Genomic DNA, 18,342 nt, shown 5'->3' with positions numbered 1-18,342 from the left:
ATTTATGAACTATCAAGGGCTCATGAGGGAGGGGGGAGCCGGGAGGGAGGGGAAAAATGAGGACCTAATATCGGGGGTTTAAGTGGAGAGAAAATGTTCTGAGAATGATGTACAAATGCGCTTTACATAATTGATGTGTGTATGGATTGTGATAACAGTTTTATGAGCCCTAATAAAATGTTTAAAAAAAAAAGAAAGTACCTTGTCCAATCAAAGAAAAAAATTTTTCTTTTTAAATAGCTATGCTTTCTTACTTCTAATGAAAAGTGGAATTGTACATGTCTTGAGTAGATGAATATATTAGGCTGGGTGGTCTAGAGTAGTAAAACCAGTAATATGTGCACACACACACACACACACACACACACACACACACGAATTATCAAGAAATAATTTTATATCAAGTAGGCATTCCAGTGCAGACCAATCCAAGTCCTTGAGTCCAATGCTAGCCAGAGCCCTCTTCACTCACATCACTGCAGACCAATGACAAAGAAAGACGAAGCAGGGAGGGCCCGGTCCGTGGGTGCAGCGTTTCATGGAACCAAGGTCAGTGGGAACACCTGGAGCTTCTAGATGGGTTCCTAGGGTTAGCCACCCACAGGGCTCCCACTGAAGGTAGACATCGAACTCCAGCAAGTAGAGTGGGCAAAGGGCCAAAGAGAGAGAGACAAGTTCCCAATGTCTCTCATAAAAAGGCCACATCCCCAAGTTACCACTTGAATGACGGGTTGGACCTCCCCTCCCCTGGCCCCCCCCACTACCACCACAACCAAATTTCAAGTTGAAGTAAAATCTAACTGCCATAACAAATGTGTGAGATACTAAGTAAATCAACACCTTCGGTTGCTTATGAACTTTCTAAGAAAATCTCATGCAATAAATTAAGAAATATAGCAACTGAAAAAGGCAGGTTAAGTAGTGGTACGAGAACAAAAAATGGCATAGGGGATTAAACTGATTTATTTGACCAGTGTATTTAAATGATTTAAATTGTTTTCATAGGCTATCAACAAAGAAGTAAAGAAGAACATAAATTGTCTATCTCCACATTAAGTTAAAACTGTATGTACAGAAACTCAGAATAGTGGTCAGGAGCAGTTGATTTTTGTTTTGTGTTAGTTATACTTTGTTTTTAATTCAACATTTTATCATCAGAATGGAGTTTTAACACATATTACTTGAAAATATGCTTTCTACAACCTGTTATTGACATCTTAAAAGTTTTCAATTGGGGAGTAGGCATTGTTGGACAAAATTCTAAAGTATGTGTGAACGTTAGGATGTCTTCTGCCATGCCAAGTAAATTAGCTCTGGTGATTCCAAAGTACAAACGAACAAAACAATTAATCTAGAAGATTTAGCAAAGGGTGCAAGAGAATCTGTCTGTTTACATATTTGATATTTATGTGCCACATAATTCGCAGTCACTTATTTGCAGTCACAATAACTCCCTTCATCCATTAGACTCATAGCCAACACATGAATTAACTGCCCACAGTGAGAGGAGCCCAGCACATATAAAATTCCAGTTGCATCACTTTCTAGCATATTGAGTTTCTGAACTTTGGGTGCATTGCCTGTAAAACGGGGGTTATACAAATCCCACTGTAAAACATATGCATTACAAAACCAGAAGAACAAAGCCACTCACTGCACAGCAATGCTGATCATGACCAGTTTATACAGTAATTCTGGAACTCTTCTAGAGAGGAGATCACGTCATACATGACACAACAAGTTTCTGCACCGAAGGATTCATATTAATGTTTAGACTGAAATAGTTTTAAATTTTCCAACAATACTTTGAAAAGTTGTACTCTGTTTTTAATAAGAAATCCACGGTTGCGCAGTGAAGCATGCGTAGCTTTACTGAATAGGGAGGTATCTTGAAAGTTGGTCTGGGAGAAACCCAAAACTCTTCCCAGTACGATAGCGGGCAGTTTTTGTAATCTTTCATTTCTGTAGTTTATAAAAATATAAATTATTATAATCAACTATAAAAGTGAGGAAATAAGAAAAAAGATTTTTGAACCTTATCTTCCTTACTCTTAAAATCCAAATTCCAAAGCTATAGTATCTATCACAATGCCAAAGAGGTTCTGTTTGAATGTCCAGACTCTACACACTACTGTAGAAGATATCAGTTCCTTAGGGTGACTATTGCCATGGGTATTGCCTTTCTCTCATCACTTTACACTCAATCATAAAGACCATTTTATTGGAGCAATAAAGCAGGAAAAAGAACAGGCGATTAGAAAAGGACAAAAGAAACAGACTAACAATTAAATGTGCTATAAATAGCCACTGCCTATTGCCATCAATTGTATTTCACTGTGTGTGCGTGTGTGTGTTTAAGTCTGTACTTCATCCCCAGACTTGAGTGCACTATTTAAAATCCCCATCTCTCTGACCTCATGGGCATGCATAAACATTTCTGCTTTGCTCTGAGCGTTGAATTTTGTGGTTCTGTAGATCTTGCTTTCTGCATGACCTGATAGTATGATTTAAAATGTTCTGAGTATATGAAAAAGTGCTGTGCCTGGCCTCTGGTTTTCTATATAAACTCAGGTTTTCACCATTCGGGGAAGTACTTGCTTCTTTAACTGGTACTGTATAGCTTAACTCACGAATCTTTTTCAAAATGAAATAAACTTTTTACATTTAAGCTTACCTTTATCAGAATTTTTCTTTTTATTGCGAAGGGTACAAAAGTTCTAATGATTTTTTGGATTAACTATAAATTCAGGAAAATAGCTGCATTCCAACAATAGTTGGGTAATTCACATAAATATAATCATGTCATGGGAAATTATATCATTGGTAAATAATGATACATTACTTTCTTTACAATTTACATTCCCTGTATTACATTTTTTGGCTTTATGTCTTGACTATGCCTACTAGTAAAATGATGAATAGTAAATGATTATGGGCAACATTCCAAATTTTCAACAGTAAGTATAATATTCAGTAGAGACTTTTATTACTCTTTAAGAAAGTTCACTTGCATTTATACTATGAATTTTTTAAAATCATGAATGAATTTTAATTCTACGACATCTAATGCCATACTCATACTGTTCCTTTGCATCATTTATGTGATGGGTTATTTATTCTTTGCCTGATGCTGAACCCTCCCTATCATCTTGAGACAAACATTATTTCTGTTATTTTATATAATGTATAATTTAGCTGACAATACTTCTATTTACAAATTTTTGCTTCTGTGTTCATAAAGAAACTGGCTATTTCCTTAATATATAGAACCTTCATAAAAACCATCACTTTAGAACTTCCTGTGTTTTTTAAGAAAAGCATTTGTGACCTACAACTGGCTGAAAGACCATAGACTTTAGTTATACACCTTAAATTGTTAAGTTATACTTTCATTGTTGCTGAGTTCTACATTTTCCTTAACTTCATTTATTTTAATTTTACTTCCGAGTTACTTAAAAGTACCTGTTTAGTTTACAAGCATGATTTTAGTTTTAGTCATATATTACTAATTTCTAAATTAACTACATTAATAACAAAATATAGAAACCATATTTTATCAATTTTAAGTGTTTTTTATGACTTCCATTATCAAATTTTGTAAATATCCCACTTCAAAAAAATTCCCCTTTTATTTGTTTAGTATAAGGTTTAAATCATATATATGTATGTATATATCAATTACATACAAGCACAGAGAAATATAGAAATATAATGCTTATTTACTTAATTATTTTGAGGGGGCTTTGTGTATCAATCAATTGCTGAGAGGTATATTCCATAATAGTTGTTGATACTTTCAATTTCTTAAGATTAATATTCTCAATTCTTGTTTAATATATTTCAAAGCATTTTTCTAGATGCATATAAGCTAATCATGGTTTTTTTTCATTTGTGTAGAGTTTTTGTCTGTACACTCTGCCATTATAGCTCTTAATAACTTTTTTTTTGTTATTATTTATCTATTATTTGATATGACCCTACTCAACTTGGCGTATAATCAATGCAATAGTTTTCTGAAGCGAGTTTTAGTCAAAAAAAACAAACTGCATCCTCTGTGTTCTAAAAACTTAAGTCTTCCCATTGAGATGTGATTTACAGTATAGTAAAAGTTGGCCTCATTTTCTTACGACTACATAACACATACTACTATACATCGGCACAAAGTCACTGTGACAACATACCAGAGACACCATGGCCCATCCAGTCTTGTTGTAGATGAACTCCAGATTGTTCCTTCTTAAGTAGAGCAAACCACCAACAAGCGACACTAAGAGGGCCAGCGCAATCGTGCCGGAGTAGTTGGGCGGTCTGAAGACGCGAACCTGCCAAGTGCAACGAAAGTATTTTCAGTACCAAAATGAACAAATAACTTTTCTTTTGATCACTAACTGTTATCTAGTGCTGCTCTAACAGAAATGATGCAAGTGGATCCCTATAATTAACACATTTATTTTCTCAGTTTAGTAGACGGACAGTCTGAATTCAGGTGGCTGGCTTTCAGCTTAAGTCTCCTTTCACTCGTGGCTCTGAGGGAAGGTCCTTATTTCCTCTCCTGTCAGAGCTCTTCACTTGACCTGGCATCTCCCACACCCTGACCACCCTACCTGCCCATCCAATCTTTGCTGGTCTGGCTTATTAAGTCTCTTTTAGATGGCAAATTAAAATTATTTAAAACACATTATATAGTAATCATACATTGCATTTCAATCAATCTGCTGTGCAAGATCTTTTTCAAGTGTTGAAAAGCAAAGATGTTACTCTGAGGACTAGGTGCACCTGAACAGGCCATGATGTTCTCAATTGCTTCAAATGCACGTGAAAGTTGGATAATGAGTAAGCCAAAGAAGAATGAATTAGGGTGCTGGTGCAGAAGATTTAAAGTACCATTGACTGTCAAAAGAACAAACAAATTTGTCCTGAAAAAAGTACAGCCAGAATCCTCCTTGGAGAAAGAACGGCAAGGCTTCAATTGACATATTTTGGACAAGCTATCAGGAGAGACCAGTCCATGGAGAAAGACGTCATGCTTGGTAAAGCAGAGTGGCAGTGGAAAAGAGGAAGGCCCTCGACAAGATGGACTGACACAGCGGCAGCAACGCTGGTCCAAACATAGTAACTGTAAGCTGGCACAGGACAGAGCAGTGCGGAGGGTCTAGGGTGGCTAGGAGTTGGAAATGCCTAGACTGTACCTAACAACAACTATAGTAATCTAGCCTCATTAACATAGAATACACAACCACCCCCAAATGTGATAATAACAGAATTTAGAATTCATAATAGCTATTTGGTTCAGGGACACAATTCCTTCAGTAACAATCATATTCTCTTTCTTCTAGTGCTCAACACAAAAAATTCAGAAATGTACTAACATACTTCACATACCTGCCACTAGCAATTCTTCTGCTCTCTTTAAAAAGGTACAAATCCTTACAAGTTACAAATCTTACATAGCCTTAACATTACCATAGCTATCATACATGCTACAACATGGCTATAGCTATAAAGCATTGTGTGAAGTGTAAGAAGCCAGTTACAAAAGAACACATACTTTTCATATAATTCATATAACCGCATTCATATGAAAAATCAAAAATAAACAAATGTGTATAGGAATGAAGTAAATGAGTAGTTGCTTACAACTGGAGCTAAGTATATAGGGATCTCAGAGTGATAAATAAACGGTACAGGTTTTCTTTCTGAGATGATGAAATTCTAAAATTGATTGGGGTGATTGTTCCACACATTTGTGATATTTAAATGGGCTATTTGTAGAACCTGTGAATTATATCCCAATATATAATTGAGCATCTGCAACCCTACTGGAATAGTTCAAACCAAGGCTAGAGAAAAGGGGATGTGAGTCTTCATGGAAGGAGAAGAAAGAAAAAGCTGAAAGCTGAAGTGCGGCTCGCCAAGGGCCCTTTGAAAGTAATGAGAAAGTAGATGTATGTGAACCTAGCAGTAGCAGAGATAAAGAAACAGCCGACAGCCATTTTGGTCCAATGTTAAGTCAACTCTGAAACCAAGACAACAATATAGACTCTGGTTCCAACAGTCACCCATGAGCAAGAGCCCCTTGCCTCCAGGTAAGCCCTGCAAGTACCTAGGGACAGCGAGGTGGGGGCTGAGACCTCCCACAGGTCCGAGTCTGTACAAAGATCTGTATAGGTCACAATATAATGAATGAGGACAAACAAGCAGCTCATGGTGCTACCTTGGGTTGAGACAATGGCAGAATACAACCCGATCTTTGTAAATACTGAGCAGCTTTAAGCCGCACACACACCCTCCCATGCAACAAGCATTGGAGGGGTGGGTGCCCGCATGGAATTGATCTGACTACATCTGTGAAAGAATTCTGACTATAGGTGAAGATGGTAAGACAGTCCTGAGGGTGACTATGGCATGAGAGTCTGTGAACTTGCCCCCACAAAGAGCAGCGGGTTAACATCACACACTATAAGCTGCCTGTCTTGGTGGCTACATGGTGTGTAACAGAGGGAGGGTCACAACATCACCTTTTCATGGACTCAGATCTTGGTAAGAGACCACAGCGCCTCCCAGTTGTTATGACCAAGAAGGCTAGTAAACATCTCTGGGACATTTTAAGCTAGTCGGTATGCAAACAAGGTGTGCTGCGGAAACCCACCTGTTTGTTTTGAGCCAAGTAGGACCCCAACTTGTCTACATCCAAGTTCCCTTCCTGAATAGTGGCTGAACTCCTGTGTCCCACTGACTCAGGTGACAGTGCGAAACAGATGCAGAACCGCAGGAGTACATTTCACTCCGTGAAACACTGAAAAGCTGTGCCGCTACTCGGCAACTTTGGGGTTACCTACACTGTGAGGGTGGGTCGCAGGGAATCGGTAGCAAACCTAGGAATTATACTATGATACGAGTCAAGTGGACTAAATGCCATCTTTCCCACTGTTATTATTACTCTTTAAATGTTTTTGTTCTTCATCTTGGTACTCTAGAACTCATGGGATAAATTGAAGCTCTAATCAAAGAAAGCTTGCGGCTATTAACTATGGAAAAGATGGATGGTCCTTCTGGACAGAATGGCTATATACATTATAGCACCCACGCAAGTAGGACACGTGCCATATTAATGACTGAATGCTGTGCCTATACACTCCCAGAACATCACCAACGATAGGTTACATAGAACAAGCAGGCAGAAGCCTAGGGCACACCTGATGGCTTGTGTGTTGTGGCTAACTGGTTTTCTTCTTTCCCTTAAGGCTGACAGTTTTTTAGTTTTTATGTTTTGTTTGCTTGGATTGGTATTTTCCTGGATATAAGGTTGTTCTGTCGTTTGTCTATATTACTGCTGTGGACTGTACCTCCAACTACAGTAATGCCACCCAGCTCTCTCTACAATTATTAAGACATACCCCATGCAGGGCTTTTCAGGACCTTTGGAGAAGAGGGAAGAGACATGCCAGATTATGAGAGCAAGCATCCCAGGGTAAATGGCAAGGAATATGGCTCTGAAAGGTTGAACACTGTCACACTTGGCTTTGAGATGGCTGACTTCCACTTGCTAAGTCTTAAGTCATCCCTGGTGCGATGGCACAAGTCCGAAGTAGTGACATATAGTCACTGTGGTTCACCATAGCCCTAAAAATCCTTACATTCTACTACTGATCAATACATATGCTCATTCTTCAAAGTTAGTAAGAACTATCGTATGAGAATTTTGCTGGGAAACCTCACATAATCTATTCTCCAGTCCTGATCTTGCCTCTTCAGACTTCCTTATGTCTCCAAATTCAAAAAAGTATGTAAAAGGAACATGATGTGAGTCTGTCGAGGATGCCAAAACTGCTGTTTAGACACAGTGCAAACCAATGAGAACAAAAGTCTTCAGGGAAGGGCTAGACAGAAACACTATCAGGAGAGGTGCATTGACCTAGATGAATTTTATGTCAAGAAAAAACATCATCATATTTTGGTACTTTTGTTTAAAAAGGGTTTCTATGATTTTGTAGCAATACTTTTTAGTTACTCTCGTATAGACCCATAACCTTATTACAATGCTCAATCAAACCAACCTAGTCATCCTATTTTATTAAAGTTATGAGGAATAAAAGCATACATGAACATCCGTTCTATCAGCAATCCATTTTGCTAGTTGTTCAGCTGCAAATCCAATTCTTTGAAGGTCAAAAGTATCAGCTCTCTTGGGTCTGCCTTTTGGAGGGAAGTGCATGAATGTAGGAGCTGAGTTCATATTGAGCTGTAAAACACGATTAAGAAGTACTAAATATAATGTCGTTCCAGCATGGTGTACATACCAGTCAGCTAACATTTTGTATTACGCCCTCAAGAGTTTGGAAAGACAGCATATATTATGAAAACCCAAAGTGGCATTTCAGAGCTTAATTATTGTTTTGTTTTTTTTAATCATTTTATTGGGGGCTCATATAACTCTTATCACAATCCACACATACCACAATTGTGTAAAGCACATTTATACATTCATTACCCTCCTCATTCTCAAAACATTTGCTCTCCACTTAAACCCCTGACATCAGCTCATTTTTGCCCCTCCCTCCCCCCTCCCCTCTCCCTCATAAACTCGATAATTTATAAATTATTATTTTGTCATATATCACACTGTCTGACTTCTCCCTTCACCCAATTATTGCTTTTATTCACCTTAATGTACAATCTACTGAAAGTGTTAGTATGCACTGTTCTTATTTCCAGGTGTGTTCTTTATATTTGATCAACTATGTCATTCTTTTGCTTTCTAGTATTCTGTAATTAGGAAGAAGTGGCTAAAAGTTTAAATTGAAAACTTAACAATTTATCAGTACATGAATTATTTCATTTCTAATTTACAAAGTACTGGTATCTTGATTTAATACATATATATAAATCAATTTGATTTTGTATAGAAGTAGACGCAATTCGTTATTATAGTTTTAAGCCCCCCCCTTAAATAATGAAGACTTGGGATAGTAATAATAATAAACATTTAATAAGGATTTATGTTCTAGGCATAGTAATCGTAACTTTATATATATTAGCTATCTTTCAATAGTCCTGTGAGAAAGGCACTATTGCTTTATCTCACATGAGACAGAGACGTAGAGATTAATCCATTCATGAAGGCAACATAGCTGTGAAGACATGACAATGAAAGGTCAACCAGTCTTCTGACTCTTCATTACACTTATTACAATGTTTCTGAGCTCTACCTCTATTAATAAAAATATGAAATTATTTTTGTCATGATTTTTTCACAAAATTAGAATGAGTTCACTAGAACACCAAATTATAAAAAGAAGTTGCAATAATTTGTTGCAAAAAGCACACAAACTATGACTACACATTCTCTGAAAACCAGAGTTTATTTACACTGTGTCCTGAAAGTAGCCTTATATTGACATGCACATTTGATAAATGTTGGTGAAGTGAAATTAAACACACAGTGAACAGTTCCTTTGTATCCTGTGCTTTCCTACTCCAGATTTTGGTCAGGTGTGGTTTGCTGACGGATGCACAAAGAAGGACCCAACATTGGAACTACAAGATTATAAGGGAGAAATTTTAAAGCTTAAAACCCAAGAATGTTTATAGATTTAAATATTGTTAGAATTCAAAGACCTCCTCTTAATTCAAATGTTCAAATTCCAAAGACAAACAGGGCTACAATAGTGACATGATTCCTAGCCCAGAGCTCATGATAATAATTAATCCATGGGCATGCATCTGATACTCAGCGTCAGTCCTTCACAAGGGACTAAGGTAAAATGCTATTTTCTGAGCAGTTCTCTAACAAGAAGGGAATATCCAAATTTTCACATGTGCTACTAACATCTTTATAGACACCACACCACTAGCAATGCTTTCAAACCTAACTTCAAGAACACTTCAACAAGATGTGACCCAATAGTTAGTGAAGAGAAAAAACAAAAGCATTAAAAATCTTTGACTCATTTTCAAGTAATGCAGAATGAAATTTTCCAATCTTTGTAGATTATAATTCCCCATAAAAAGCATTAACTGTTAAAACTTTTATACATGCTTGCATTTTAAGATGGAAACTCATTGCTAAGCCAAGGGCTAGATTTTGAAAAAGACAAGTCAGTGCTATGTTTGGAATTCTCCTGAATCAAAATTAACCTGAGGAAGTTTTCAATTAAGAACAATCTGGATTTCAACTCTCATATCTATGACAGGCAAACTTTCCCTCAAAATTTTATGTCTGAAGTATATAAAAGGATTCAATAATTACAGCTATCTGACTAAACTAACTAGCATTCTACAACAGCCCAAAGGTAGAATCATTTTTCAAAGTTTTTGTTTTATTCATTTAAATATGAGTCTTTTCTTAGATTTTGGTTACATTTGGTGTCGAAATTCTCCCTCAAAATAACTACTGATACTGCATTGAATCTCTCCTACTGATGCTAAGCACACCCTCTCCATACTGTCTAAACAGCAGACCAAGTGTCAGTTGCCATGGTACTTTGATGGTTTTATTTTTTAAATAGAATTGGGACAAAAGTAAATCATGATTATTTACTTCAAAAGTTTTTAAAATAAGGTCAAGGTAGAATTTGTTTTAATAAAAATGGAATATTAATTTGTGCAAATAAAGAACATTAATATACATACAAGCAAAGATATCAAAACGAAACTAGCCCAGTTCAGTTTGTTCATTTAGGTTTTCTTTCATAGTCTGACCAGAGTAGACCGTTGAGTTTAATGCCTCTGGGCTAGCAGTAGAACCTGGATGACTATTTGCTGCATGGTAAAGAAGATTCAAGTATATAATGAATAATACTTCTATCATTTGCCCCATAGTTCTATGGAAAGACAAATACTTTGGTTCCAACAGCACTGTAATTTTTCTTAATAAGGCTGTTTGAAAATTTTTTTATTTCCCTGGTTTGTTTTTTTATTACTATTATTATCATCACCACCACCATTATTATACTTCATGGATCATTGCTACTGTCAAACTTGCTGAATAGATGAGAACAGACGATCTTGAAAAGGCAAAATAAATTTATATAAGAAGAAATAAGTCAACAGGAATAGGAAATCCAAGTTACTAAAGGCAAAATAATTTTTCTTATTCAGTTAGAAACTAGCAGAAATAAATAATAATCAATCTAGAAAGAAATTAGCAAAAACACCCACTAAGGCTAATTTACAATTAGTAAACCAGATTCTTGTCAGAGTAAACTGTTCTTCCATGACCTCGTATAACATGCTACATTTTCACAATGAGAAAAATAAGATAGGGCAACAGACCCAAAGCAATCAGGCTCAGTTACTGAAATAACTCTATGCATTTGAAAGAAAGTGACCAAATAATGCTAACTACAAAAATGAATAGCTTCAAGGTAATAGCATGGCTCAGAGGTAGACTTCTGGGTGCTACAAGGCTGGGCTCAAACTCTCGCTCCATATGATACTCCTACTAATTTTGCAGTGTTGGAAAAGCAACCTAGGCTCTCCAAATCTTGGTTTCCTCATTTGTGAAATGGAATAAATGCAACTATTTTTGTCACTGGATTGTTAAATGAAGATAAAATAAATACATGTGTAATATTTACAACCATGTTTGACAAGTAAGCACTCACAGTCAGTGCTAATATAGCAATGGCAATAAGGTTGGTGGAAAACAGAATGCGATACCACAGTTCAGTAAGTCAGCCGCACAAGAAACCGTGACAGCAAGTACTTTAAAATAATACTTCACTGAATAATTTTCTGCATCTCCTATATTGGAAGAAATTAAAGTTATGTAAAACTTGAATACAGTTTTACTTTAAAATTCTTAAGTATAACACAGATCTAAGTCACAAAAATTAAACATTAATTTAGCATAAATAAATGCAACTTGGATACATGCTGAAAAAACACATTTCCTATACAATGTAAAAGTCAAAATATATTCACTATGCTGAAGAGCAGCACAGTTTTATGAACAATAAATTAAATATTAGTTAATTATTCTAACCACATAACTTATTATAAATATTTATGATAATAATGTAGGCCATAGGTTATATTTTATATGGAAAAGCAAAAAACCAATCATAACCAACCATTAAGCATATTACAAAAATAAAACACACTTTTACCTGTTGAAAAACATCTGTCCCCTCATCATAGTCTACCATACTGAAGAAGAGTTTGTTGCAAAAAGCAGATGAATAGCGCCAGGAGTTAGCCAGTATTTGATATTCTTCATTAGCTTGCCTAATAATGACAATGAGACAAAACAGAAACATGTCAATATTCAAGCATTAGCCAAGCTATTAATAAAAACAGTTGTTTCAAGAGTAGGAGTATGCCACATAAAACCCGGGGCCAAATTCAGCTCACTGCCAGGGTGGTTTGTTTGTTTGTTTGTTTGTTTTTATGGAGCCCAAGCTAAGTGTTTGTAAAAGGCAAATAAATAAATTAAAATACTTTATGGTACATTAAATCATATTTGGTGAAAATGTCAACATTCATATACATAGAGAGTTTTACTGCCAGCACAGCCACATTGGTTCAAATGAATTATGCTTTTATGCTATAAAGCTAAAAAGTAAGTAGTTACTTTTTTATGGTCAATGGGGCTAACCCTCTTTATGGTCAATGGGGTTAACCCTCTAGATAAGGTGCTCTTGATTATACATGTGTACTGAAAAAAAAAAAGGGATATGTTTCACAGAATCTTTTAAGGTAACATGTGTAATTCAGGAACCCTGTTGACATAGTTGGTTCCTTGTCGGGCTGCTGGCTACAAGGTCAGCAGTTCGAACTCACTAGCCACCCCAAGGGAAAAAGATGAGACTTTATGATCCTATAAAGATATATAGGCTAGGAAACCTACAACAGAAGTACCAATCTGTCCTGTAGGGTCGCTATGAGTCAGAAATGACCCAATGGCAAGTTTGGTTTGCTTTTGGTTTGCATAACTTAGATTTGCCGATGATTTCTTTCTTCTTCGTCTTTTTTTTTTTTTTTTTAGTAAAAGGCACAGAGAAATTTTGTTAAAATACCAGCTATTTTGTTTTTACCAGAGAAACAAGAATCATAAAGAAATTTTATTTTCAAAATTGTAAATACAGTTATAATGCACCTTCAAATATTCCATGTAACTAAAAGGACACCTCTATACAAATCTAATGTATGCAGAAATCTCTCTGAACACTAAAGCCCATGAAACCCATTTACCTTATTTCATGTGTTACACTCACTGGAAGGGCTAATACATTTTCCACTAAGTGCATATTTATTCTTATGTGCAACCATTTCTGATGGACTTTTTGTTGATTCTCTAGATGATAAAGTCTTCTATTTATGTATAAGGAAAGAGTAGTGATATTGGGGAAGTGATATTGCTGTAGAGATGTAAAACAAGAAGTAAGAAATACATGCTGAAACAGGTTAAGTGCTTTCTCCATAGAGTTGATTAGGAGTTTATCTCCTCTGTTTTCCAAAAATGCTAGTAAAAGAAATTAGAAGATAATAACCCCACAATAACAAAAAAACGTGGAATGAAATCAATAGCACAGAAGAGACTTCCAAAAATTAGCAGAAGAGTTTTGATAAAGGAAGAAACTTAAATATAATTAAAAACAGTCAGAAAGACCTATTTGTCAAGAACTGTGCAGGGTCTGAGATTTTACCTTATATACAAGCCAATAAGCCAGCTTATTACTGTTTCGTGGATGCTAGCCTGAGACAGGAAATTCTTAAAGTCAGAGAAGAAGGGCTGTCCATCTGCATCAGCCATCATGCCCCAAGCCTCAGGGGTAGCACAAAGGGCCCTGCCTAGATGACTGCACCAACAGATGACTCTGTTACAGGAGAGGAATTCACTGATTTGATATAAATGACAACAAGCCTTTGCTGCATCCAGTGGGAAACTGTATGTATCGCTTACCTTAAGGCTGCTCACTACACATACAACCCTGAGAAATTGCTCAGATAAAGAGTACTCGAGTCCTTACATTTCCAGCATCTTCAGGAGGCACACACGGGATGCTCATGGCCCCTGGCAGCCACAGTCACATTTGCACACGCACACATGCAGCAGAGTGCACTCAAGTTTACAATGACCATTTAAACTCCACACCAGTATTAGAAGAGGAGGAAGAGTCCTGGTGGCACTGTGGGATCCACATTTGGCTGCTAACCACAGGGACTCACACTGTGCCATCAAGTAGCTGCCATGCTGACTTATGGCAACCCTATAGAACAGGGTAGAATTGCCCTTGAGGGTTTCTAAAACTGTTAACTCTTTACAGGATCAGAAAGCCCAGTTGTTTCTCCCATGGAGTGGCCGGCTGTTTCGAACTGTCTCCTGTGCAGATCACAGCCCAACTGATAACCACTATGTGACCAGGGCTCCCTAACCACAAGGACACCAGCTTAAATCTACCTTGCATTCCATGGGTGAAAGATGAGGCTGTACGCTCCTGTAAAGATTTCAGATACCCAATTTCTCAAGGGTAGGTATGCAGTCTCAGAAACTCTATTTGGGTCACTAAAGTCAGCATGAACTGGATTATCAGTGATTTGTTTTATTGAGGGGTTATCAGAAGATAAAATCACAGGATATGATTAAATAAAATCACAGATCATCCAAAAAAAATCCTGTACTATATTGGGTGATGGGATAGGAAGACAAAAAGGGACCAAGACAAATAATCTTAAGTCAAGTTTTCAAAGAGAAAGAATGCTATAAACAAAGGAAAGCTAAATAGAGGAAATAAAATGTCTAGAGACATAATTAAGAGAGACTAAATCACTAAACAGAGGGTAAACAAAAACGAACACCTACACCCATTGCCGACCAGTCACTGTGGACTCACCGTGACCTGCATGAGGTTTCTACGGCTGCAATCTTTAGTGGCAACAGTAAGCCTGAACCAAACTTCTTCCAAGTTGACAGATAAGACTTTCAAAAAAAGATGTAATATACATAATTTTTAAAACTATCAAGAGATAATGAGACATATTTGTTCTCTTGGGAGGGATGGGGTTGACATAAAATTCAAGATCTGGACAAAAATTGAAGCAAAATGAGTCATAATTTTGATCAACTGGTTTTGAAAAAGGTTAATTGTTTTTAATGTTTTCTTTTTAGAGGCACAAAGGTCATGATGAACTCACTTAGATAAAAAAGCAAAATATGACCTACTACTTTTCAGAGATATTATTTATGTAGAAATAATGACCTAAGTTGATCATCAACTTTCAACTTTTAGTTTAACTTAAGGTGCAATTATGATTATGGTACAAATGTACATGATAAACTATGACAATATAAAAATAGATAATAAGAGTCGGCAAATAAAATGAAAGGAAAACAAGTGAAGGGGCAGGATGTGCTTTCTAATCCTCAATGGTACAAATTAAGAAATTGTGTCTAATAAATAATTGACAAGGAATAGGATAGTAACAGTTATAAGTCAAAGCAATGAAAGCAGCGATGAGATAGATGTCTTAAATCCTCATATATCATACCAAGAATGAAAAAAATCAAGTCTTCTATCAATACATTAGGAAATGATGTTATGATAATAAGCATTTAGGGATTTGCACAGATCACCAGAAGGAGCAAACACAAAAGAATACTAGTAATCGCCTATGAGTTAAAAGTCTGCAAATAGAAAAGTCCAAGATATAGACCTACAGCTCTTCATTTTAGGTGCCCAGTTTGTTTTGTGTGTGTGTGTGTGTGTGTGTGTGTGTGTGTGTGTGTGTGTGTTATGAACAAGAAGGATATAATATCGCTATGACTAAAATGTATTTTTAAAAGCTATATATGAACAGCACAATAATCTGAGGTCATTCAGCATAGAGATCTTAGGACCTCTGCAAACCAAACATACAGCTATTGAATCAGTGCCAACTCACAACATTCCTAAAGGTCCAAGAGCATAAGGATGGGAACCCATAAGGTTCCCAAAACAGTTATCTTCATGAAAGCAGACTATGAAGCAGCTGGTGGGTTAGACTTGCCAACATTCAACTTAGGAGCAAAGTGATTTTAACTATTGTGCCACCGGGCCTCCTGAAATATATTAAAGGCAGCATTTTATTACAATAATAAAAATGATATTTCTAGAATCACATTGGGCTTAGCTGGCATGATGCTGGTAAAGTATATATTTAGAATATTTAAAATGAAAATATTTACAAACATTGAAAGCTTTTGTGGTTATGTAAGGTTTAATGTAGTTAATTCACTCAAAAACTATTTAATGAGTATGTTACAAAATTGCAAGAATTGCCAGTTTCAGCCATTACATATTGATGGTTTAGTGAGGACACAGATTAAAAAGAAGTGAACAGATAAAATAATTAAAATTAAAAAACAAAGACTGTGGTTTGAAGTGCTACTCTCGGGTTCAGTAAGCACAATTGTACAGTTGAGATATAGATAGATATATATCTATATCTATAGATATATATAATAATAAAGTCATCGAGAGCACGAGAGATATTGCAATAATGGAGTCAGACACATTTCATAGTAGCACGCTCACCTCTGTCCTGCTTGATGGTCCATGTGAAGAGAGGAGAAGGGAAGTAGGGCAAGGGGAAAGGGAAACAGGAAGAGAGGGAGTCTAGGAGAGGTCAAGGGAGGAGCCAAGAGAGTGAGAGGCCAGAGATCTCTACTGCTAACTCAGGCCTATATACCTTTTGGAGCATGCAAGCCCACTAATTACAGGTAAAGACATATGTCACAGGAAGGGATTACACTATAGGTTATACAGCAATGAGAGGAGGTGGTCTAGGGACATACACACAGTAGGAAGAGGAGGGATTGGGGGTACACTTGTGACAAGAGGGGCGGGGCGGATCTTAGAGTCAGGATGGCAGCTGGATCTCCATAGGAACCATTATCAGCAGGGGGTAAACCCCACCTACAGGAACCAAGTCCATGACTGCAGGCCTGTCCATTGTCCGTAAAAGCAGGGGGGGGGGGCCTGCGGTCTGGCAACTGATCTTCCTCAGGGAGGATGCCTTTAAGCATCTGACCTCCCCCCACATAAGATAATTGAGTATAAAAGCCTGCTGAGAACAAAATAAACAGTGTGGCATCTTATTGGAATTGATTCATTGGTGCAGCATTAAAAGGCTTTGAGGATAAAGTAACACAAAAAGTTGAAATTCCAAGAATGAGAAAAAATACATCTCAGAACAAAGAGAATGAACATGTTAGGTAGCACAAACAGCAAGTAAAAGGCCTAACAAGGGAAATAACTTAAGATATTGTCAAACTGAAGTTGTGATATAACTGAGCACAAATTTATTTTCTATTAAAAACACATGTAGAATATACAGCTTATGCTGCCTCATCTCTTCAAAAGAGTACCCACACTGCTCCTCTTCCAGTTCTACAATAGAAACAGTTAAGAACATGAGGCCTAAAACTTATTTTGAATTTTGTCATTATCTAATATAATAGTACTAATAGTAAGCATTTATTTTAAAAGAAATGTTTATTAAGGTTACACAGTAAACTCACATTAACAATTAGGTAGATCTAAACATCATTGCATACTAAGAAGCCAATGATACTTTAAAATATTAATAATTAACTGACAGAATTACATTGAAGAAAATAGTATAAAGAAAAGAATGTTTTAATTGGAAGAATAAAATAAGACTTAGGAAACGGGTGAATCTGCAAAATCTTTTTTCTAATATTATGAAAGGGTTCATTCTAAAAATAATCATTATGTTAGAATGGACAGGCACAGTGGATGATTTACTGTGCCTCTTCTAGCCAAAGTCTCCAACTCCCATCAAACCACCTTTCCCTGAAGCACTGGTCTAGTAAGAAGGCTGGGGGAGATGCTAATAAGATTTATACGCAAGTAATTACAAACAGGAGTCCCTGGGGTGCTGTCAAGCTGTGTATAAAATGAGCTTTTTGACCACATGGCCAGCCCCAGTATGAGACACAACTTCCCTCCATGACCCATAGTTCTACAGGGGACAACACCAGAGACACAGTGTGGGAATTGCTCCAGATCCAATCCAGCCACACAGAGGCAAAACACTAAGGGGGTGCAACAGAACAGCAAGGGAATGAAGTGGTGAGTGCCCCAGGGAATGCCGAAGGTGGACTTTGTGTCCAGGGCTTGGCACCCCAACAGACTGGATTGTAAAACACTCCTCAAGGCCAACAAATAGTCCTTGAACTAACTACAAGCTTTTCTATCTTGTGTTTTGGTTTTTTTTTGTCATTGTTGTTTTGTTTTATATTGCTTGGTTTTGCTCTGTCTTGTTTTTGTGCATGTTATTATCTCCGCAGGTCTGTCTAAATAAAATAAGCTGGATGAACAATCTGGAGGAGAAAAC

The 18,342-nt window shown here is 36.7% G+C and overlaps 1 protein-coding gene across 3 annotated transcripts in view; it reads right to left on the bottom strand.

Annotated features, from left to right (window-relative positions):
- Positions 1–18,342, bottom strand: part of TUSC3 (tumor suppressor candidate 3) — a 177,167-nt gene that overhangs the window by 81,616 nt on the left and 77,209 nt on the right. For all 3 annotated transcript variants that reach the window (XM_045286859.1, XM_004696177.2, XM_004696178.2), the window contains exons 3-5: positions 12,111–12,228; positions 8,102–8,242; positions 4,182–4,322 (exon numbers count right to left, since the gene is read on the bottom strand). In XM_045286859.1, the coding sequence (XP_045142794.1) occupies positions 4,182–4,322; positions 8,102–8,242; positions 12,111–12,228 (400 nt within the window). The remainder of the gene's footprint in view (positions 1–4,181; positions 4,323–8,101; positions 8,243–12,110; positions 12,229–18,342) is intronic.

This window comes from Echinops telfairi, unplaced genomic scaffold (assembly GCF_000313985.2).
Source record: "Echinops telfairi isolate 266 unplaced genomic scaffold, ASM31398v2 ScPeMD7_9;HRSCAF=40, whole genome shotgun sequence".
Classification (NCBI taxonomy): Eukaryota; Metazoa; Chordata; class Mammalia; order Afrosoricida; family Tenrecidae; genus Echinops; species Echinops telfairi.
This window is presented reverse-complemented; position numbering and strand designations above follow the sequence as displayed.